The sequence below is a fragment of the Triturus cristatus genome, chromosome 5_1 (assembly GCF_964204655.1).
Source record: "Triturus cristatus chromosome 5_1, aTriCri1.1, whole genome shotgun sequence".
Classification (NCBI taxonomy): Eukaryota; Metazoa; Chordata; class Amphibia; order Caudata; family Salamandridae; genus Triturus; species Triturus cristatus.
In genome coordinates this window covers 102,216,134-102,240,373 of record NC_140587.1, presented here as the reverse complement: position 1 = coordinate 102,240,373, position 24,240 = coordinate 102,216,134, and the positions used below count along the sequence as shown (strand labels likewise).

At 48.6% G+C, this 24,240-nt stretch overlaps 1 protein-coding gene across 6 annotated transcripts in view; it reads right to left on the bottom strand.

Annotated features, from left to right (window-relative positions):
* The window catches only part of NUGGC (nuclear GTPase, germinal center associated), a 1,337,967-nt gene that overhangs the window by 1,159,520 nt on the left and 154,207 nt on the right, over nt 1-24,240 (bottom strand). For 4 of the 6 annotated variants that reach the window (XR_014961415.1, XM_085604518.1, XM_085604516.1 and 1 more), the window contains exon 3: nt 6,843-7,036. The exons of 1 other annotated variant lie outside the window; for it this stretch is intronic. Coding sequence is in view for 3 of the 5 variants with exons in the window: in XM_085604518.1 (XP_085460644.1) it covers nt 6,843-7,036 (194 nt within the window). In the remaining 2 variants the exon portion in view is untranslated. Of the gene's footprint in view, nt 1-5,851; nt 5,907-6,842; nt 7,037-24,240 lie in introns of all 6 variants that reach the window. One more of the 6 variants, XM_085604519.1, reaches the window with a different exon arrangement.

Here is a 24,240-nt window from a genome sequence, read left to right as displayed (position 1 = left end):
TAGGCTTTCTTGCTCCTTTTAGAAGAGTCATACAGACTGATGGTAGATTTAAATAACCAAACTATGACTTCAGGAGCCAGATAGCTAAATTTAGTTCTTTGGGATTTGGATGCCTGATTTCTCCATGGTTCTGAGTGAGGAGCCTGGAGGTGAGACGCAGCATTTAATGTGGAACTACTGACAGCTCCAACAGGGTGCTGTACCATGGTTGACAGGCCCATGTGGGAGCAACCAGAATTAGGTGCTAGATGTTTGACTGGGCTTCCGAACTAGACACAAAATGATTGGGAGAGGCGGAAAAGCATAGTCAAATATCCCTGACAAGTTCATCCATAGAGCTTTGCTTTTTGAGAGTAGGTGTGGCAAACTGGAGCCGAAGATTTAGCATTTTGCATTGTCAATTGTGGCGAACAAGTCTATTTGTGGGAAACCCCATTGTTGGAAGTATTGAAGGAGAGCTTCGCACTCGTAAATTTGCTGCCTGTTTCTGCTGAGGAGGTCGAAATCTTACAAATGTGGATGAAATCTGATTTTTTTTCCCCTGAAAGGTGTTCTGCCAGAAGATAAATCCTGTGATGGATTGCCCTATTCCAAATGGCTTGAGAGAGGCGTGACAGTTGGAGAGAGAGCCCCCCCTGTTTTTGTACATAGTACATTACTGTCATGTTGTCTGTCCGGACTAGGACAACATTGCCTATCAGGTGAGTTTGAAAAGCTTTGAGCGCTAGAAACACTGCTAGAAGCTCTAGATAGCTGATGTGGAAACTTTTGTGCTTGTCACTCCACAGACCTTGTGTTGTGTAATCTTGGAGATGGGCACCCCACCCTGTCAGAGATGCGTCTGCTGTGAGCACGATCTGTGGAATAGGGTCGATGAAAGGCCGCCCTTTGGATACCTTTTGTGGGTTTCACCACTGCAGAGAGCGATGGGTGCGGCCGTCTACCAATACTAGATCTGTAAATTGAGCCTGCGACTGATTTCACTGACGTGCTAAGCACTCTTGTAGGGGACGCATGTTGAGTCTTGCATATGGTAAAGTTGTGATGCAAGACACCATCATTCCCAGCAGTTGCAAGAATACTTAGGCTGGTAACGTTTTGTTGACTTGAAACTGAAGTATCATAGACTGAATGTTGTGAATTCTGGCTACATTGGGAGAGGCTGGAGCTTTGAGAGTGTCCAGAGTGGCCCCTAGATAAGACTGCATCTGTGAAGGATGCAGGTGAGATTTCAGTGCATTGACCATGAAGCCCTGTTGATAAAGTACGTCTATTGTGGTCCGAGTGTGTTGTAGACAGTTTTGGTAAGTGCTGGCTTTGATGAGCCAGTGGTCTAGGTAGGGGAAGACGTGAATATGTTGTCTCCTGAGATTAGCTGCGACTGCTGCCAGTCATTTGGGAAAATACTCTGGGAGCAGTATTCAGTCCAGACAGGAGTACTTTGAATTGGTAATGTTTGTCTGCTATTACAAATCTGAGGTATTTGCAATGAGCTGGATGAATTGGAACGTGAAAATATGCATCTTTCAAGTTTAGAGTAGACATAAAATCTCCCTTCTGTAAAAGTGGAAGTATCTGTTTAAGGATTACCATGTGAAAGCGCTCTGACAGTATATATAGATTTAACTCTCTGAGATCCAGAATAGGTCTGCCTTTTTGGGGATCAGAAAGTAGAGAGCGTAAACTCCTGAACCTTGGTACTGTAGTGGAACTGGTTCTATGGCTCCATTTAGTAAGAGAGATTGCACTTCTTGTTCGAGCAACTACGAGTGGTCTGGCGACAATTTGTGAGAGCGAGGTGGAATGTATGGAGGATTGGCGGTAAGCTCTAGGCAATAACCATGTTGGATAATTCCAATCACCCATTTGTCAGTTGTTAAAGATTGCCAAATGGGGAGAAACTGGTGAAGTCCCTCCCCAACAGGTGTGGAATGGTCGGAAGGAAGCGTGGGGAAGTCATTGCTTATTATGGGAAGGGGAACTACGGGTTGTGGTGCCCTTACCCTTGAGGTGGTTTCCTCTATATCCTCCTCTAAAAAGCCTCTGGAGGAAGCGGACTGGTATTTACCTTTGCAAGAGTAAGCCTTCTGGTCTGAGGGTGTGGTTTTAGACCCTGCTCGGCAAAAGGAGCAGTGAGAGCAGCCTCTGTTTGAAGGAGACTGGAGCGCTCCCATGGACTTTGACACTTCAGTGTCCTTTTCTATTTTCACAAGCACCTGATCGAACTCAGGACCAAAGAGATGTTCTTTGTCAAAGGGTGTTATTTAAAATAAATTGTTGGATTTCTGGCTTAAACCCAGAAATAATTAACCAAGCATGCCTTTAGTAGGGCGCTAGTGTTGACCTCTCTTGCTGCGGTGTCAGCAGCATTTAGAGCAGATCTTATTGAAGAATTGGAAATTAGCTTTGCTTCATGTACCACATCTTACACTTTTGCGTTATGCTAATCTGGGAGATATCGCAGCAATTGCTCCTTTTCATCCCAGTGTGCCCTGTCATATCTGGCTAAAAGGCGCTGTGTATTTGCAATGCACCAGTGATTGGCAGCTTGAGCAGTTATGCGTTTGCCAGAAGCGTCTATTAGCTTGGACTCTTTATCCGGGGGAAGAGGTTCCCAGAGGTTTGGGAATTAGCTCGCTGAAGAGCATTGGACACTGCCAGCGAGTCTAGCTGTAACTGGCTATTAATAAATACCGAATCTGCTGGGGAGTGTTTATATTTCCTATTGACTCTAGGAGTCGGGATTGGTGCACGCACAGGATCTTTACAAATGTTGTCAGCAAGTCTCATCATACCTTTAAGCATAGGGAGTGTTTGCGTGAACCAGTGTGTGGATCTTGGTGTCTCAAACTAAAAATCCTGTTCTAACGATTCTTTGTGTAGTACCACCCCATGGTAATCTGCGGCCCTAGCAAGGAGTTCCTGATAAGATACATTGTCCTAAGGGGGAGATGGATTGGCAGGGGAAAGGTCTGGATGATGGTCTAATGCAGGGTCAATTGTGCAATCCTTCAATGGATCGACTGGTAATTACATGTCCCCCTCATCAATATCGTCCCCGTCAGGATGATAGTGGAGGATCCGGATGTGTGATGTGCAAAGGATTTAAAGTCGGAGAAGGAAGTGGAGGGGATGCTGGTGGTGGATGAAAAGAGCTGGTACCAACATTCTTCTCCTTTAAAGGGATCTTGTAATGACTTTCGTCATCAGGAAGCTTATGTTTATAAGGCAGCTTGGTATGAATATGTCTTGTTTCTGAGTTAATATAAAGTCACTTGTTTGGGATCCAATTTTAAAGGAACAATGTCTAAATGTGGATACAAAGGCACATCTTTCAGTTTCGGTGCGGAGATGGGATGGCCTTTGGGAATAGACGATCTCAGCTTTGAAGGTGGTTTCTTTTTCGGCTAGGAGGATTTTGGCTCACAACCGGATATGGACTTCAAACCGGTGGGTTTCGGTTCCATAGAGGATTTGGGTGACTCGGTCCCGAGCCAGAAGGCTTGACTGAGTGTTTTGAAGCAGAGCCGGAAGGAGGGGCATCGAAAAAGGTCATCTCTGTGCCGACCTTAACCAGAAGGGAGAGGTGGTGCCGAAGCCTAAGGTTTTTTTGGGAGTGGGTTGATGGGACAAGGTGTCTTCAGTACTCACGTCACCCTGTCCCTGCGGAAGTTCTTCGGCGTCGAGGTCAATCTTGAGCTTCGAATTCGACTCCGGCACGGAGAAGGCCTCTTTCTCCTCCACCGCCGCTGATGCACCAATTTCTTTTTTTCCCGGATTCTTCAACGAAGATATCCGGCGTGTCTTCGATGTTTTGACGCTGCATTTCTCAACGTGAAGGCAGACGATCGCTAAGGGTTTTCTTCAACCAAAACAAACTGCAAGCGTTGCAGTCTTCTTCTTTGTGCTCCAGAGACAAACACAAGTTACACACAAGGTGTGAGTCGGTACGTACATACTTTGCGTGGTACTGAGGACAGAATTTGAACGTTGATCGAAACAATACGCGGAGAAGTGGGAAACGCGTACGAAACAATATCGTCGAGGGCAGAGTGAATTGCGCACTAAGGGGAGCCCGAAGGCCAGTTTCGAACCAGAGCACAGCAATACACCTCAGAAACAGATGGTGGAAAACAAATATCTAACAATGAAGTCGATGCCCATGCACACCATCACCGAAAGGAGAAGTCACCTTACCTTGTGACTGGAAAGACTTCTTAGAAGTTAAACAACTTGCAAACATCCAGACCCAACACTAGATGGCAGGAGTATGCAAAGCATGTGTATCTACAGCACAGATGCCTCAAACAGGGGTGATTCAGACTGAATTGACCATGAGGACCTTATGTTTGAATTTATATAGGCAATTTAGCATACCCTGGGACTTTAGATGGAGCCATAGAACAAGTTCACTGTAGAGGACACAAAATAAATCTTCCAACACCCTCGCTTTGTCAGCCAGGCTGGGATACCAGACTTCAGACTGTCAAGTAGCCACGTTGAAGTACTACAGCAGGGTCAAAAACCCACCTAAAATACATCAGGGTCAAAAACCCACCTAAAATACATCTCTCCAACCCAGGGAACCCTTGGTATGACCAAGTACTTAACGCACTGTGTTCGCTCCCATGACAGTATTCACCCTACCAGGTGGAAACATCCTATTTACTACATGGAAAAAGGTAATTAATCAGCAACTAAAAGAGACCTGGATGGACCATCTGCAGCTCCTCAGGTACTCGGATGCAGCCCAGGCATTAAATGACTCCTACCTAACCAGGCTTCAGCAACCATATCTACACAAAGTTATAAATGCGCAAACTCACAGACAGATCTTCTACATGGGGTCACTAGTCCTGCCAATTAAAGATTTTAACCCCTCCTGGGCCTGCTTCGGTGAAAGGAGAGAAAGCAGAATGTGTTCCTTTCAAATAGATTCGTGGTTACATCTGTTGTGTTGCAGTCCTTTCCTGGAACATCAGAAAAGGCAATGGTATGTCTTGTCTACGGGGTTCGAACATGCCAGGGAGATTCTAGTATTTGCTTCTCCAATTCTGCCCCATGGGCCCTGGCAAGATGTGCCAAATGTGTCCCCATACTCAGGCAGTGTCTATCAGTGAACTCGGTCATGGCCAGTAAAGAAAAGCAAATGCAAATGAGAACGGGCGACTGAGTGATAGTGGAAGAACCCTGAATTGCACTGACCGGATTGGTTAAAGTATATATTTTAAGCAGCGAAGATAAGGACCCAACTGTTGTGGCATTAATGACGATAACTATTAGTTAATGACAGATTTGATAGACTGTTACAATTAATTTGATAGACTGTTTACAATTATCATGATTACCACATGTTTTATATACAGATGTTTTAAGCATTTTATCTGACGATTGTTTTATCTTCTCTGGAGCTAATCTATCTGTAATGGTTTAATTAAACAATAAAGCTTACAACTGCTATGGGCAAAGGGAATTTTTATGAAACAGGATGTGTTCAAGCAGGAAGTGATATGTATGCGCCAACAACTATTTGTCCATCAAACCCAATACTCATCCACTCCCCTATCCACACCCCTATTTATCCATCTAAGATTATCCATCCCTCAAAACACATTTACCCTCACTTATGCAACTATCCACCATTTCCCATGTTAATCATCCACTCACGACACCAACCACATATTCACAAACCACCACCATGCAATAATCCGTCAACCCACTATTCATCGGTCTATCCACACTTGGATCTTTCCAGCAAGGCAGCTGCAACCATCCATCTACCCACCCATTACTATATACACCCACAGCCATCAAAATATTCAGCCAACATTGTAGATAACACCATATATACCTTCCGTTTAATCAATATCCTTTTGTCTCTACATGTGCCCGCTTGTGTCATCTGGCTGCAAGAAAGAGAGAAAAAGAGAAAGTGTGTGTGCATCTGGGTGTAGGGAGGATGCCTATGGGTCTATACGTGTTTTCTGTTTGGGCATCCACACATCACACGACATACAAACATTAGAAAGAAGAGCAACCAATAACTGTCTCTGGTTATCAGGCTTCACCTCCCGAGTGGCAGTAAATTATAAGAGGATGTCATAGGGAACTATATTCTCTGTAGCAGGTATGTTAACTCAATATGTTTTACCACATGCAGTACAGTAAGGAAGAGGTTTAATTGGCTGTTAACTTTTTTTTAAATCACACTAGAATAGTCAACTTAGTTTAAGACCCAAGAAAACTGGCTCTCCTCTCCCTCCTGTTTTCATGTTGCATTCTGGCAGTCTGAAATGACTTGGGATGCCATGCAGCACTTGTAAAATCATTTAATTTGAATAGTACCAGATACACTTTTTCCAAGTCTCCTTGAGGTGCCCAAGAAGTGCAGTTTGAGGTGCACAGGAAGACGGTTTTGTATTGAAAACACGTTCTCATTTTCAAAAGAAACACAAGGGAAGTGTCACCATAAACTTTTGAGATATTTTGTGCATCTCTTCAACATATGCAGTCTTTGGAACACAAAGGTTTACATGGATTGGTTCCAACGAGCAGAAAGACAATGAAGGAGAATATTCTGAGGGTGGAGACCTAGATTAAAACATCACCTAAACAATTATCGAGGGTTTCAAACAGTTTCAAGCGGTTTTCTTGTAGAAGCATGGGGGAAAAAATTTAAAAAATACAGTCTCCGCAAAGAAACTGATAGTTGACCAGCAAACCAGGCGGCAGGCAAGCTAAACAAGCCTTGCGGATTGTTCATCGAAAAGTATAACATCTTCTTACACCCCGAGCAATAAATGCACTTTAAACCTATGCAGAAGCACTTTTGATGACACTACCTTCAATCCGGATGTCATTAACGTAAACGCCCGTCAAACTGGAGTCCACAATTTTATATGTGTCTAATGGAGGGATTCGGATGACTCTGGCATGAACCCGGGAGATGTAGTCCTTGCAGCTTGCACTGGGGCAGCTGATGAAGTAATCCACAACATCTTGATTCCTTCCAATAAGTGTAGTCATCTTGTTGAAGCTTTAACACAAAATATTAGACTTGAGCTTTTATCATCAGTGCCTGACTATGATGCACGTATACAAGACAAGGCTTTGTTATTAATGCTGTACACTCCATGAAAGTATTACACTTTACTTTTTCACAGGGATACAAATGTTAATTAAGTACATTTAAAGCACAGGGCATTTAATGAAGAACTGAAAGGGTGTGGTGTAATTCTCACTAAACACAGAAAATAGGAAGACAAGAAGGAGAGAAAGACAAGAAAAATGAAGGAAAGTCAAAGGCAGGGAAGAAAAACAAACTTTCAAAGAAGGAAAGAACAAAAGAGGAAGACAAGAAAGAAGGAGAACAGGCAAGAATGAAAGGCAAAAAAAGATGGAGGGAAAGAAGGCAAAAAAGAAAAAAAGGAATAAAGAAAGAAAGAAGGCAAGCAAACAGAAAGCTGAAGGTAAGAAAGAAAAAGCATTTGCAATGCAATAGGTCTTGCATTTGTTAAAATTAGAGCTGTTGGCGTTGAAAAGGACAATGTTTTTTAACTTTTGCTTTTTTATTTGCAGTGGAGTGATCATATTTGCATAGTGCTATTGCCATTGGTATGACCTTGTGGTGCTGGAGAACGAGTCAATGGGAAATAGGTTATGAGGGAGAGGAGATAAGAGTAATAGGTTGCCTGAAAACAAAGTAACAACATCCTGGAAAAAGCAAACACTTATAGGGAATGCAAGATCAAGTTAAGCATGTGAAATGTAAGCAGAAACCCGCAGGGCTAGCAGAATGCTGTAACGTGGCAATAAACAGCAACAGGGAGATGCAACTCCGAAGCTGCAACTACATTATAAAAAGCGGCGCTTGTAAAATGGGTGCTGCACTGAGTAATATTGAAAGTCAACAACATCTTGGAAAAAGCAAACAGTGATATGTAATGCAAGATCACGTAAAGCGTGCGAAATGTAAGCAGAACAACATGGTTACCGTGCCTGTGCACTATGAGAACTAATCACCATGGGCCAATGAGCTGTAATTACCTGTACATGTTTACACTGCAACTTTCAGGTAGTGCAGCATAGAGCAAAGAACTTAATACCCAGATTTCACTTCTGGAGCACTGGGCCCGAGCACCACACCCAATGCCTGACAGGGGCACAAAGATCTGCCGCTGTGCAGGATCAGATCGCCATCCCAGTCAAAAGTGAAGTCAGTGGTGACCGGCGAGGATCGGGGGAGGAAAGCATGTATACAAAACAAAAAGAAGAAAAAAAAAAGTGTAGGAAGGAAAATGCTACTTACCAGTATGCATCTGTTCTTGGCATGTAGAGCTGCAGATCCACACACTATGCACAGATCGCCATCTGGTGTTGGGTCCGGATGTTTGCAATTTTTTTTGTCTGGGAAAAGTCTTTGGAAGTCACGAGATAGGCGACTCCTCCTTTGGATGATAGTGCTCATAGAAATAAGATAGTACTCGAAGAGATAAAGGTAGCCGGGGAGGTGGGTGGGCATGTGTGGATCTGCAGCTCTACATGCCAAGAACAGATGCATACTGGTAAGTAGCATTTTCCGTTCGAGGCATATGAGCTGCAGATCACACAGATTGTATAGCAGTCCCCCTCCCTAGCGACGACCACCGGTATCTGTTGCAGTAGTTTGAAATAATGTTTTGAGTACAGCCTGGCCCACACTAGCTTGCTGTTTTGTTTGCACACCTACACAATAGTGCTTTGTGAATATGTGTGGTGTAGACCATGTAACTTCTTTGCAGATGTAATCTAAGGGGATGTTTCCTTAAAATGCCATTGAAGCCCCTATCTTTCGGGTAGAGTGGGCTTTAGGGGGAACTGATAATGCTTAGTGATAGCAAATCTATATGCATTTGACAATCCACCTTGCTATACCAGATTTTGATATTGGGTTGCCTTTATGTGGTGGTGAGAAGGACACGAAAAGTTGTTTTGTCTTGCGAAAAGGTTTTGTTCTTTCAATGAAATAAAGCAGTGCTCTTTTTACATCTAGAGTGTGAAGAGCTCTTTCTGCGACTGTTTGTGGTTGCGAGAAGAATAATGTCAACTCCACAGACTGGTTGAGGTGGAAGGGAGAAATAACTTTAGGGAGGAATTTTGGATTGGTTCTGAGAACCACTTTGTTATGATGGAGGTGTAAAAAAGGTTCTTGAATAGTCAGTGCCTGTAGCTCACTGACTCTTCTAAGGGAGGTGATGGCCATTAGGAAAGCGACTTTCCATGTTAGAAATTGTAACTCACATTTGTGCAGAGGTTCAAAAGGAGGGCCCATTAGTCTTGTGAGAACTATGTTTAAATTCCACACAGGTGAGGGTGGTAGCCTGGGAGGAATTATTCTTTTGAGGCCTTCCATAAGTGCTTTGATAGCAGGTACCCTGAATAGCGACAAGTGTTGTCTACTTTGTAAGTAAGCTGCTATGGCAGCGAGGTGTAACCTAATAGATGTGTACGCTAAGTTACACCTTTGGAGATGCAGTAGATAACCTATGATGTGTTGAATAGACATCTAGAGGATTGATGGTGTTATTGTGACAATATATCACAAATAGTTTCCACTTGGCTGCATAGCAGGCTCTAGTGGTGGGGCGTCTAGCTTCCTTGATAATGTTCATACAGTCAGGGGGAAGGTTACGGTAACCAAACTCTAAGACCTCAGGAGCCAGATCACTAGGTTAGCTGTGCTGGGTCCGGGTGTCTGATCCCTCCACGGTTCTGGGTTAAGAGGCGTGGGGAGAGGTGTAGCTTTTGGTGCGGGACTACAGATAGTTCCAGTAATGTGGTGTACCATGGTTGTCTGGCCCATGTTGGAGCAACTAGGATGAAAGTCAGTGAGTGTTGCTGTAGTTTGCGCACCACCAGTGAAATGAGTGGAAGAGGTGGAAAAGCGTACGCAAATCTGTCTGACCAATTCATCCATATCGCATTTCCTTTGGATAATGGGTATGGATATCTGGCGGCAAAGCTTGGGTATTTGGCGTTTTCGTGTGTGGCGAAGAGATCTATCTCTGGTTGCCCCCACATGTGGAAAAATGGTTGAAGAACTTGCGGATGAAGTTCCCACTCGTGAATCTGTTGCTTCTGACGACTTAACAGATCGGCTATGTTGTTCTGGACTTCCGGGACATGTTGGGCTAGGAGAAAAATGTTCTGAGAAATAGCCCATCTCCATATGCTTTGCGCTAGTTGAGAGAGCTGTAGGGAGTGTGTCCCGCCTTGTTTCTTTATGTTGTACATGGCTGTCATATTGTCGGTGCGAACTAGGACAGCTTTGCCTGATATTTGTTTCTGGAATGCCTTCAGGGCTAGGAAGATGGCTAGTAACTCCAGGTGATTGATGCGGAGTAACTTGTGTTGAGGCGTTCACCTACTGTAACGCCCTGAACGTCTCAGGATCGTTTAACAGACACGACAATGAGGACGCAACCACTTGTGAAGGGTTAGTTCTTTTAATGAAGGCAAATAAAATACAAAGAACAAACAAAAGTTATAGTCACTGGAATCCTCCAGGCTAAGTACGTTACCAGCCCACAGCACGGATGGTCCTAACCGTCCTCTGCATATACGCCGATCCCGGCGTATGCCAACAGAGGGCAGAAATGAAATGGCCGACAATGCCAATCGGTAGGCTGTGAGGGGCACGAAGAGTGTTGGGGAGAATCGAGGAGTCAGGGAAACACCCAGACGGGGTCTCTACCTGAAGGGAGCAGCCGCTCAACCTCTTCCTCAGACTGCACCGGGACGCGGAGTCACCTCCTGGTGATGCGTCACCGATACCCCAATCACAAGCAAGAAGACTGAACCGAGAGCAGCCGCTCGATCGATCCTGTGGACTTCCGAGTCTGTAACGCGGCAAACACCTCCTGGTGTGCGTTACAGCTGGCAGTCCCTGTGTCTCTGGTCGGGCTGGGAGTTACGACTCCAACCAGCAAAAGCGCCACTGCGCTTGGACTCAGCCGAGTCAAAAAGCGAAGCTCAATGGTTGACCGGTAGAGCTTCCGGGTCCTTCACAGGTGACGATGGGGCAAGACACGGCCCAGGGAGTAACGACTCGACCTACCTCCGTTCTTGCCTTACTGGAGCACCACTCCGGAACACTGCTCTTCACGAAGCAGGTACGTCGGTGTAAACACAATATCCGACAGCCTTGTACCTCCCGGTTCCTCCCTTTATAGGGCGTGTTTTCCTTGAGTTATGTAACAGCTCTCCTGTTTACATAAGGGCGTGTTTCCCTTGAGTTATGTAACAGCTCTCCTGTTTACATAAGGGCGTGTTTCCCTTGAGTTATGTAACAGCTCTCCTGTTTACATAACCTCTCAACCGCTAAGCATCCTGGGAGATGTAGTCCGTTTTCGCTGGTTACCGTTTTCCTCCCCTCGTATGACAGGAATTCTTGACAGTACATCCTCCCTCTCAGCGGCTCCCCACGGGTCCAGCGCTGGCAGGAAAACGCCGATGGAACAAGGAGACCAAGCGCGGAGCATGAACCCCTTCAGCCGGTTCCCATGAATGCTCCTCCGGGCCATAGCCTTTCCACGCAACCAGGTACCACAGCTTCCCCCTGCGCCATTTGGACGCCCGTATGCCCGACACTTCATACTCCACCTCCGACTCCACGCATACCGGCCTAGGTGTCCCAGACGGCTTGGAGGGTGCTGGTTTGAGCAATGATACATGAAAGACAGGGTGTATCCGCAATGACTGGGGCAAGCACACCTTCACGTTCACGGGACCCATACACTTGGTAATTCGATAGGGGCCCATGTACTTGGGATGGAACACACTGTTCTTTCGAAACCTCATGTTTCTTGTGGATATCCAGACGTAGTCTCCAGTGCGGTACAGTGGCCCGGGCCTTCTCTTCCTATCTGCCGCAGCCTTGTATCTTCTCTTGGCCTCTATTAGGACAGCCCTTGAGCGCATCAACGTGTCTTTTATGTGTGCCACCCTGTCCGCTGTGGCGGGAATCCTGTCCTCTCTGAACGGATGTAGAAATGGCAAGAACCTGGGATGTTGGCCATAGTTGCTATAGAACGGAGATGACTGTGTGGAGCTGTGAGTGGCGTTGTTATAGGCTATCTCTGCAACCCATAGCAAGTCGACCCATTCTTCCCTGCCCTGGTCCACAAAACATCGCAGATACTGTTTGAGCGTTTGGTTCAGGCGCTCGGTTTGGCCGTCCGTTTGAGGGTGGTAGCTGGTGGACAGGGCGGTCTTAACATGCAGCGCAGTGCACCAAGTCTTCCAGAATTGCGCAGTAAACTGCGACCCCCGGTCCGACACGATCACCCCAGGTAATCCATGCAGTCGTACCACATTCTTTAGGAGTAGTGACGCCAATTCCCCGGCCGTAGGGACTCTCTTGCAGGGGATGAAGTGCCCCATTTTCGTCAAGTAATCCACCACCACCAGTATTGCCGTCATCCCCTGGTCTACCGGTAGGCCCACCACGAAGTCCAGTGATATGCTATCCCATGGTCTATCCGGGGTCGGAAGTGGATGTAAGAGCCCTTGGGTTCGGCCATGGTCGGCCTTCATGGTAGCACACGTAGGACACTCCTGTCCCCACCTCCTGACATCCACTCTCATGGTTGGCCACCAGAAATGCCGTCCCATGCTAGCCACCGTTTTTTCAAAGCCCAAATGACCTGCGCATGGAGAGTCATGGCACCAGATGAATGCTTGTTTCCTTAGCCTAGGCGTGGGTATCAATAGGCACCTGCCCTTCAGGGGTATCCCGTCCTTCAGCTGCCATTCTCTGTGACTGAGGAGCCACCTCCGCCATGCGAATGACCTGATCCCTCTCTTTATTCCCCTCAGGAAAGTATCCGGTTGGATAACCCCCAATACCATCCTCGGGGAAATGATGGAACGCTCGGTTGCAGGCAATGGTTCCTTAACTGCAGATTGACGGGACAGGGCGTCCGCCTTCCGGTTTTCCGTCCCCGGCCGATATGTGATGCGGAAGTTGAACCCCGCAAAGAAGATCATCCACCGCAGCTGCCTGGGAGAAAGGTGTCTAGTGGCCGTCATGAACTGTAGGTTCCGATGGTCCGTGTACACCGATACCACATGTCTTGCCCCCATCAACCAATGCCTCCATTCGGTGAAGGCGTCCTTGATTGCGAGAAGCTCCTTCTCCGCAATATGGTAGTTGCGTTCGGCGTCGTTGAGTTTGCGGGACATGTACGCAACGGGATGAAGCACCCCTGTGTCGTGGTTGCGTTGGGACAAGATAGCCCCCAGCGCCACATCCGACGCGTCCGCTTCCACCACGTAGGGGAGATCCGGATCGGGGTGAGCCAACACCGGCGCCTTACCAAAGGCGCTTTTCAGGGCCTCAAAGGCTTTGTTCGCTTCAGGGGACCAGACAAACTCCTTGGACTTCCTCAGTAGCTGTGTGATTGGGGCCACCACTCCTGAAAATCCATCTATAAACCGCCTGTAAAAGTTGGCGAAGCCAATGAAACTTTGGACGTCCTTCACGCTTTGGGGCACCGGCCATTCTTTCACCGCCTTGATCTTTCGTTCTGCCATCTCCTGTCCCTCTGGACTCAGCATCACTCCGAGGAATTCCACGGATGTGACGTGGAAGTCACACTTGCTGAGTTTACAAAACAGCATGTTTTCCCTCAGCTTTTGGAGCACAGCTTTGACGTGGTGTACGTGCTCCTCCACACTGGACGAATAGATGAGGATGTCGTCGATATATACGACCACGTAGATATCCAACTCCTCTCTGAATATCTCATTCAAAAAGTACTGAAAGGCTGCCGGGGCGTTGCACAGACCGAACGGCATGACGAGGTACTCAAAAAGGCCGAACCTGGTCTTAAAGGCGGTCTTCCACTCGTCTCCGTCCCTCATGCGCACCAGATGGTATGCCCCTTTCAAATCCAACTTGGTGTAGATACGAGCTTTCTTGACCTGTTCCAGAAGTACACTGATGAGAGGCAAGGGGTACCGATTCTTTATGGTTATCGCATTCAATGCCCTAAAGTCCACACAGGCTCTCAGCTCCCCATTAGCCTTCGGGATGAAGAAGAGTGGCGAGGCGGCCGGAGACTTGGACGGGCGGATGAATCCTAGCTTGAGGAGTTTATCCAGGTACCCCCGGAGATGCACGTTTTCAGGCTCCGTCAGGGCATACAGCCTGCCGCTGGGAACGCTGGCCCCTGGCACCAGGTCGATCTGGCAGTCAAACTGTCTATGTGGTGGTAGCACTTCCGCCTTCACCTCATCAAATACATCCTCAAAACTGTGATAAGCCTGGGGGAGAGCCACATCTTTTTCTGCCGCTGTAGCCACCGTCTGACTCCCGCTCTCATCTGCGTCAAGGGATTCCGTTCTTATTCCACAATGCAGGATGCAATACTGTGACGTCATTTCGATGCGATGTGTTGGCCAATCCACAAAGGGGTTGTGTTTCTGTAGCCACTGCAATCCCAATATGACGCCATATTGGGGCGCTCGGATGATGTTAAAATCGATTTGTTCCAAATGGTTCCTCCCATATCTCATCGGAAGGACCCCCGTGTGCTGTCCGATGGGCCCCGTCACCAATCGCCTTCCGTCTACCGCATAGACGTCTTCGGGTACTGCTTTGGGAAGAAGCACTAGCCCTAGCCTGCATGCCTCGTTGTGGTCCATAAACATGCCAGTGGCCCCTGAATCCACCATGGCCACAACGGGTATCCACTGGTCATGCACTCCCACGTGCACCGTGATAAACAGGTGTCGTTGTCCCTTAGTGACCGAGTTGGAAAGTGAAGGGATGGATGAGTGACTCCGAGATGCCCCTTCTCTGGTCTTGGAGTCCTCTAGTTTTCCGCCGGTATGTCCACCACGGCTGTTACCGACCGGTTGGCCCGATAACGTGACGTCTTCGGTTTGGCAGGGCATTCACGTACGTAGTGGCCTTTTTTGCCACAATATAGGCACAATCCTTGTTTACGGCGTGACTCTTTCTCCGTGGCTGTGAGGCTCGCTCGTATTGCGCTGATGTCCATGGGTTCTCCCTTGGATGCGGTGGAAGTTTCAGGACTTCCCACCGTCACATAGGATGGAAGGGATTTTCCTTTTCTCCCATGATCCCACTTTCTTTCACTTAGCCTATGTTCCAGCCGTAATACCAGGTTGATAAGGCCCTCACATGTCTTGGGTTGAGGGTCAATATGAGCCACGGCGTCCTTGAGCTCATCGCACAGCCCTTGATGGAAGAGCGCCGTCTGTTTAGCAACAGGCCACTTGGTTTCCGCAACCAGCCTTCGGAACGCGTTGAGATACTGCACCAGGTCGTTGGAACCCTGTCTCAACTCAAGCATTTCACGGTCCGCCGTGTACGAGTCAGCCCTTCTGTCGAATACCTTCAGGAATTCCTCGCGAAAAGCACCCCAATCACATAAGAGGGGGTCGTCCCTGCTCACCAGAGGTACGGCCCATTGTGCCGCGTTTCCAGCCAAATAGGATATAAGGAAAGCCACACGAGCCTGACTCGTGGGGAACGCCTTTGGTTTGCACGATAAATGTAGCGCCACTTGTGTGAGGAATACCTGCACTGTGTTAGGATCCCCACTGTACCTCTCTGGTGTTGCCAAGGGGATGGCTACCGGCATTTCCACTACTACCGCAGGGGTCTGGTTCGTGAGGGAGGTGCTGGGCGTGAGCGGGTCCAATTGGATAGCATCCAGTCTGGCTTTTACATCGGCTGTTTCTTGCCTAGAGGCAGCCACTTCAACTTGCATGGCCGCTAAAGCAGCCAGCACATCATCAAGTGTTGCCATGTCTGTTATCGACCGGGAGACAGTTAGTGTTATTAAGGTCGGATATTTTGTAACGCCCTGAACGTCTCAGGATCGTTTAACAGACACGACAATGAGGACGCAACCACTTGTGAAGGGTTAGTTCTTTTAATGAAGGCAAATAAAATACAAAGAACAAACAAAAGTTATAGTCACTGGAATCCTCCAGGCTAAGTACGTTACCAGCCCACAGCACGGATGGTCCTAACCGTCCTCTGCATATACGCCGATCCCGGCGTATGCCAACAGAGGGCAGAAATGAAATGGCCGACAATGCCAATCGGTAGGCTGTGAGGGGCACGAAGAGTGTTGGGGAGAATCGAGGAGTCAGGGAAACACCCAGCCGGGGTCTCTACCTGAAGGGAGCAGCCGCTCAACCTCTTCCTCAGACTGCACCGGGACACGGAGTCACCTCCTGGTGATGCGTCACCGATACCCCAATCACAAGCAAGAAGACTGAACCGAGAGCAGCCGCTCGATCGATCCTGTGGACTTCCGAGTCTGTAACGCGGCAAACACCTCCTGGTGTGCGTTACAGCTGGCAGTCCCTGTGTCTCTGGTCGGGCTGGGAGTTACGACTCCAACCAGCAAAAGCGCCACTGCGCTTGGACTCAGCCGAGTCAAAAAGCGAAGCTCAATGGTTGACCGGTAGACTCGACCTACCTCCGTTCTTGCCTTACTGGAGCACCACTCCGGAACACTGCTCTTCACGAAGCAGGTACGTCGGTGTAAACACAATATCCGACAGCCTTGTACCTCCCGGTTCCTCCCTTTATAGGGCGTGTTTTCCTTGAGTTATGTAACAGCTCTCCTGTTTACATAAGGGCGTGTTTCCCTTGAGTTATGTAACAGCTCTCCTGTTTACATAAGGGCGTGTTTCCCTTGAGTTATGTAACAGCTCTCCTGTTTACATAAGGGCGTGTTTCCCTTGAGTTATGTAACAGCTCTCCTGTTTACATAACCTCTCAACCGCTAAGCATCCTGGGAGATGTAGTCCGTTTTCGCTGGTTACCGTTTTCCTCCCCTCGTATGACAGGAATTCTTGACACCTACCCTGCATGGTGTGATGTAATAAATGAGCTCCCCAGCCGGAGAGCGATGCGTCCGCTGTTAGCAAAATCTGTGGAACCAGCTCAAACGGTCGCCCTTTGGAAAGGTTTTTGGTGTTCCACCACTGCACAGAGCGGTGCGTGTGACCGTCCACCAACACAAGATCTGTCAGCTGACCTGGAGTCTGGTTCCCTGACGTGCTAGACATTTCTGCAGGTGACGCATCTGGAGTCTTGCGTGAGGTACTATGAATATGCTAGAGACCATCATCCCTATCAACTGCATGAACACTCGAGCTGGAAGAGAGTGTTGTGGCTGAAATTTGGATATGAGGCTTTACAAGCTGGTTATCCTGGCTGGGCTGGGATATGCAAGTGCTTTTGAGGTGTTTATTGTCGCACCGAGGTACTGTTGTATGTGGGACGGTTGTAGGCGAGACTTTGCGTGGTTAACTGTAAACCCTAAGTCGTGGAGTAACAGGATTGTGGCGTGAGTGTGATGTACTCACTGATGGTATGACTTTGCTTTTATGAGCGTGGATGTGCTGTCTTCTTAGGTGAGCCGCAACTACCGCCAGACACTTGGTGAATACTCTGGCTGCTGTGGTGACTCCGAATGGGAGGACCTTGAATTGGTAGTGTTGACCGTCCTCTACAAGCCTGAGATATATCCTGTGAGAGGTGTGAATGGTAATATGAAAGTAGGCGTCCTTGAGATCTAGAGTGGCAAGGAAATCGCCTTGTGAGAGAAGAGGAAGGACCCGTTGAAGTGTGACCATGTGAAAATGGTCTGAGTGTAGGTACAGGTTTAAGGGTCTAAGGTCTAGGTCTTAGAGAACTGTCCTTCTTTGGAATGAGGAAGTACAGGGAGTAAATCCCTGTGTTTTGCTGTTGCAGGGGGACTGGTTCTATTGCATGTTTTTGTAGGAGGAAGGTTACCTCCTGCTTTAGCAGCAATAAATGTTCCGGTGACAGTGGGCGCTGTCTGGGTGGTATGTTTGGGGGGGTACAAGTGAGTTCTAGACAGTAACCCGATTGAACGATTTGCCTAACCCACCTGTCTGTGGTGATGTTGTTCCAGACAGGTAGGAAATGTAGTAATCTTCCCCCGACCAGGGTGGAAAGGTCTGGGGGGAGTGGAGGGAAGTTATTGGATAGGGGTGGAGGCAGAGCAGGTATTATTGGTCTTGCCTCTACCCTTGCCTCTGTAGCCTCCTCTTTGATAACCTCTGGTGAATGTGGCCTGGGTGGGAGTTTTATAGGACGTGGTGGGATTGTCAGAGGAGTAGCCTCTTGAGGTGCCCCTGTAAGAGGAGCGACAAAAGACGTCTGGGAGCTTGTGATTGCAAAGCTCCCATTGATTTAGCCGTGTCTGTATCTTTTTTCATCTTTGAGAGATGAATCCACAGCAGGCCCAAATAGATGCTCCTGGTCAAATGGTTGTTTGAGAATGGAAGTCTGGACCTCCGGTTTAAACCCTGAAATGCGTAGCCATGCATGCCTACGCAGGAGGACACTTGTGTTGATGGCTCTGGAGGCGGTGTCTGCCACGTCTAGAACGCAACTAATAGAGATGTTTCTGATGATCTTACCCTCCTGTATGAGGTCGTTGGCCTTAGTTTTATATTTATCAGGGAGGTGTTGCAATAGGGACTCTAACTCATCATAGTGTGCTCTATTGCATCTGGCTAACAGAGCTTGAGTATTGGCGATGCGCCATATATGAGCCGCTTGCGACGCCGTATGTTTACCAGAGGCATCTAATAGTTTTGACTCCTTGTCGGGAGGTGGAGCGTCGTCTGGGGTTTGAGACTTAGCCCTTTTTCTGGCATTGGAGACCACTAAGGAGTCCAAGGGTATCTGTCCTTTAATGTAAATAGGGTCTGCTGGGGCAGCTTTATATTTTTTCTCAATCCTGGGGTTTAAACCCTAGCCATAACAGGATCTTTTAACACCTCAGGTGCATGTTTGATGACCCCTTTTAACATAGGGAGGACGGAGGTGGACTTTTGTGAAGTATCAAAAGTGTCCATTAAGACATCCTCTTCCACAGGGTCTGTATGTAAGGCAACTCAGTGGTATTGTGTAGCTCTGTGAACGAGCTGGGTGAAACCTATGGTATCCTCTGGAAGGGAAGGTCTAGAGGGGTAGATGTCGTCCTGTGGTACGTTAGGGACATCTGGCGTGCTGTAATCGTCCCAGGGATCTGGGGTATAAGGTACACTAGTGTCCCCTAGTGGTTCGTCGTCCGCCCCCTCCCCTGTGTCATCAGAGGTGTCATCATCGTCCACTGGTGGAGGAGATGGTGTAGGAGAGTGGTGTGGTGGGGAGGTGGAGGGGGGGGAGAAGGGACTCAGAGGCGATGTCGCAATGTCTCTTTTCTTAGGTGGTGGAGCCGGTGGTGGCGTGTCCATTGGTCTCATTTTAGAACTGAGGGTCAGTTGGCCAGTCTTTGGGTCTTTTAGAAGAGTTTTTTGGGTGGAATCTGGTTTAAAAAGCTCTACTGTTGGAGGCTGATGTTTCGGCGCCGATTTTTACGGTTCCTTAGGCTTGGATTCTGGAGCGGACTTGTACCCCTTTGTCTTTGAAGCGTGAGCTTTTTTATTCTCTGCAGGAGTTTGCGGAACCGGTTGTTTTTTCGGTTCCGATGGTTTCTGAGGTTCCGAAGGTTGAGTCTTCGGTAGTGTCTTTTTGCTCGGTTCCGACTGCTTCTTCGGAGTCGAGGGGTCGGTGCCGGTAGTTTTGGGTACCAAGAGTGTGGATGTGGAGGCAGCGGTCGGTACTGATATGGAGGAAGTTCTCTTTTTCGGTGCCAGGGTTTGAGTTTGAGCACGGACGGCAGTCTGACTCGAGCCCGAGTGGCCTGAAGGCTTAGTTGTGGACTTCTTTGCCGGGCCCGAAGGCGGGGCGTGAGAAGTATTGTCTGTGTGCCCCTGGGCCCGAAGGTGAAGGTGTTACCGAAGCCTTTTTCGGTGCGGGGGGGAGGGGGGATGGGGTCGACGTCACTACTTACGACCCGCTGCCCAGGAGTGATGTCCTCGACGTCAGATTCATCGGCTTCGGAGGCCTTCTTCGACCCACTCCTGTTCTGGCACATCGACGCCCTACTGGAAGAGGTCATCGGGAATGGATACAGACGAGCGAGCCATTGTTCTTCAAGCTCGACAATCCCGAATGGTTTTCTTGGAGCGGAAAGAGGCACAAGCTGGACAGTCTTTGGCCTCGTGCTCCAGTGAGAGGCAGAGGTTACACACCTCATGAAGATCTGTGTGGGAATTTCGACCCACATTGAGGACACTTCTCGAAAGGAGTTCTTTCCATGAGCCAGAAAGAATGGCCTAAGTAGGCCCGAAGGCCGTCGCCGACGACCGGAATCGAGGACTTTGAAATTGAAGAGATGCGCGACGACGAGGGATTGTGATCGAAAAAATACCAGAGAAAGGGTGAGGATTGTGCGTCGAAAGTTGGGTCGGTAACGGCACCAAACTGGAGCGCGATAAACACATCCGAGATGGAGCCGATGCCCATGCGCACTATCATCCAAAGAAGGAGTCTCCTATCTCGTGACTTCTAAAGACTTTTCCAAGACAAAAACAAGTGCAAACATCCGGGCCAAACACCAGATGGCGATCTATGCATAGTGTGTGATCTGCAGCTCATATGCCTCGAACAGTGGGTTTCTGTTACAGTAACCCCCCCACTTTTTGCCAGACTACTGATGCACTTTTTCTTGGTGCGCCCTGGGTCCCTGCCAATCAGGTTCCCAGGGCCTGTGTTCTTCCCCAAAACGAACCCAATTGGCATCCATGGCCACAGATCAGCCCCTGGTAAATGGTACCACAGGTACCCAGGGCACTGTGACCAGGGAAGACCTCTAAGGGCTGCAGCACTTATTGTGCCACCCTGAGAGGCCCTGTAGCTTTACACACACACACTGCCTTTGCAGGCTGCGTGTTTTGGTGCAGAACAAAGTAAAGAGTCAACATGGCACACATCTCTGTGTGCCATGCCTACAACCCACTGCCGTGGCATAGATCATTCACCCCTCTAGCTGAGTGCCCTATGCCAGTGGTTAGGGTACAGGTGCATGGGCCCTGAACCCCTACAGTGTCTAAGTCCATTGTAAGTGCAGTGCTGCCATTAAGAGTATATGGTGCTGGGAGCTTGTCATTACGAACTCCACAGCACCATAATGGCTACCCTGAAAACTGAGAATTATGGTATCAAACTTCTCAACACATTAAACCCACACTGATGCCAGTGTGAGATTTAATGAAAAATGCACACAGAGGGCATCATTGAGATGCCCCCTGAAAAACGACTAGCCTCTGGTGTGTTCCCTGACTGGTACACACCAGCCAGCCTCCACGAGACATATTTTTCTGGACCACGAGGGTGGAAGCCTATGCTTCCTGAGCCCAGAAACAAAGCCTTTCCTGGGCAAAGGTGTTCCCACCTCCCCCAGGCCAGGAAGAACCATCTGTGGCAGGGGAGCTTCAGAGGCCTGGCAGCCTTTGTAATGCAACCCCCAGCCTCTCCTGCTAGCAGGAGCAGGCCCCCTTCCTGTCTCCCCTCCCTTTTGGCGGGAAGACAGGAGGGAAAAACTAGCCAGCCCAGGAGGCGTGCCCACCTCTGCCAACTCCACCCCTCAGGTGGGGAGGCGAGGTGAAGCCCACTCTCCAGTGCTCGCCATCTTGCAGATGGTAGGCACTCCCCAATCAGGACTAGGGATTGTGCTCACTCCCCCACGTGAGGTGAGCCCACCAAGGGTGTAGTCACCATAAGGTCAGTAGCCCATTGGCTATTGACCTCAAGACCTCTAAAACGCCCCCTAAATACAGTATTTAGGGGGCAGCCCTGAACCAAGAAGGCAGATGCAGAAATGACAAGAAAACAAGATAAGAAGAAGGACCTTATAGCCGTGCAGACCTAACAGGTGGACTTGGCCCCAGCCCTACAGGCCTGTCTCCCCTCGAAACTGCTCCTGTGAAATCCCTGTGTGTCCTGCAGCCAGAAACCTCAAGAAACCGGGACCTGCCTGCCTTCACTTCTAAAGATTGCATCTCCCGTAAACACCGTATCTGTTCAAACAGCAGCTTCTGGTGCCAGACAGAGACCACGAATCCAGCCCAATCTGCACCCGCCAAACTCGGCCTGAGCTCGAGTGGAAAAAGACCACGAGGAGGTCACCCCGGCGACCATGAACCAAGATCCGGCAACCCCTGGCCTGCCTCCAGCCGACACCTGCAGCCGAAATCCAGAAGGCCCCCCTAACCGCGAACAGGAGCAGGTAAGAAGATCCGACCCCAAAAGGCACCCCTGCACCAGACACCCCACGACCGTGAGTGCCCAAACCGACGGTGCCTAGCCAACCCTTAACTTCCCAACTTACCTCTCCAAGTGGTGGTCGCACCCAGAAGTCCTTCGTCTCCCTGCCTGCAGTGCTTTTGCAAACCGGAGGTTCTCCATAGAAAACAGGTCACCCAACGTTGAAACAGCTCTCTGCACCAAGCACCCCAGTGCCGCTGAGGGTGCACCTTTTGTGCTACTTTGTTTCCCCATTTGTCCTGATCTTAACCCTAGGAGCTTTGCTCCCACGACCCAGTGGCCTGCTTTCCAGCAGCCACCAACCGGAGCCACTATCCCTCATTGGATAACATTGGGCCTCAACACTGCACCAGGCCGCCCTAGTGCCGCTGAGGGTGCAACAACAGTGCATCACTGACCCTGGGGGACACCCAAGTCGAACCCCAGAACCTTAACTCCCACAGCCGTTTACTTACCTGCGAACCGTTAACTTGTTTTCCTCCCATAGGAGAACACCGACGTTTTTAAGTGTGGAGTTTTGAAATCTAAAAATATTCCTTAAAAATGGCAAAAATAACCAAAACGTGTTTACTCACCTGTTTGCAGAAATGTCCCAGTGCTGAATCTAGGTATCCAGCACTGAGTTAGAAAAGTAACCTGAAAAGTAACTTACCTGCAATTTACTGTAAAAGCCCATTCATTTCAATGCACTCTATTTGCTAAGTGTTGCATACTACTGCTCCCCTGTAAATCAAACAAAGTACAATTTCTATTGCATTTTCAAACTGTTTTATATCCAGTAACCTATTACTGAAAAGTATTTAATGCTTACCTGTGCCAGGCTTGGTTCTAAAAATAAACAGTATATTTTTATACAAAAACAATTGGCCTAGAGTTCAGTTCTTGAGTGTGTGAATTCATTTGCTGACTAAGTGCGTACATCAAATGCTTAACACTGTCCTCTGATACGGTCTTACTGCTCGACCAAGCTACCACAATCAGAGAGTAAGGTTCTATCTAACTTTAACCTCTGCCTACCTCTAGGGACACTAAGACTCTATACACACTACAGCTCATTTTGGTGTAGTATACATAGAGCCAGTTTCTTACAAAAAGGAAAAACGTACCTTTTCAGTGTTCCTCACCGCGTTTCTCCTCTGCAGTCCCTTGCTCCATTCGGTCTTTCCTCCGTGGTCCCTGCTTCAGCCAGAAAAGGAAGCACACCCAGGCTCCCCATAGCCAATCACAACGCTGCAATTCAGCGTTGTGATGTCCGAGCACCGTGGATCGGCGCGCGAACAGGCAGTAGGAGCCTGGCATGTTCTTCACCAAGGATGCAATACAGCCTGGGTGAAAACATGCAAAGTGCGCATGAATGTATGGCCGGCCAGAGACAGCCGGCCAAACACTCATGCGCACTTTATAGTGTGCCTGCCTACCACTCCTCCCCTGCTCTGAGAGCAGAGCAGGCTCGCCGGCCCACCCAGCAGAGACGAAGCAGCAGGAACAAATAAAATGATAATAACCTCATGTTATTATCATTTTATTTTTCCTTTATTTCACTGTTATACAGCCTTAGCGGAGGAGCTGCCACCAGTTGGATAGTTGGAGTAACACATTTTTCTACTGACAGCCTTGCATTGCGGTCGACGAACACGGCATGCCTAATGGGCCGTTACTCCCACTCCCTGTGGGAAACAGTTGTGCAAGTGTTGCCACAGGTCCCGGAGGAGGCCTGGGCCATCCTCTCCCAAGCGATATCCGACAGTAGAGATGAGGCAAAGTTCACCATTCGTTGCGGTCTTGATACGACCGACTCGCTGGGCATCGACGGCTGTTCCACGCCATGCCTGGCTAAGAACTTCTGGCTTTTCTTGGGACTAGGCAGACATGACCATGGCCTCAAGGTCTCACAGGCTACGGCCAACTCCTTGGGCCGCTCAGTGGCCACACGTCCCCTGTCTGCCTTTCGCTTCTTTCGGGGCTTCAGAAAGGGTTTTCAGCCACACTAGCTATATCCCAGACCCAAGACAGCGCAAGTTCTGCAA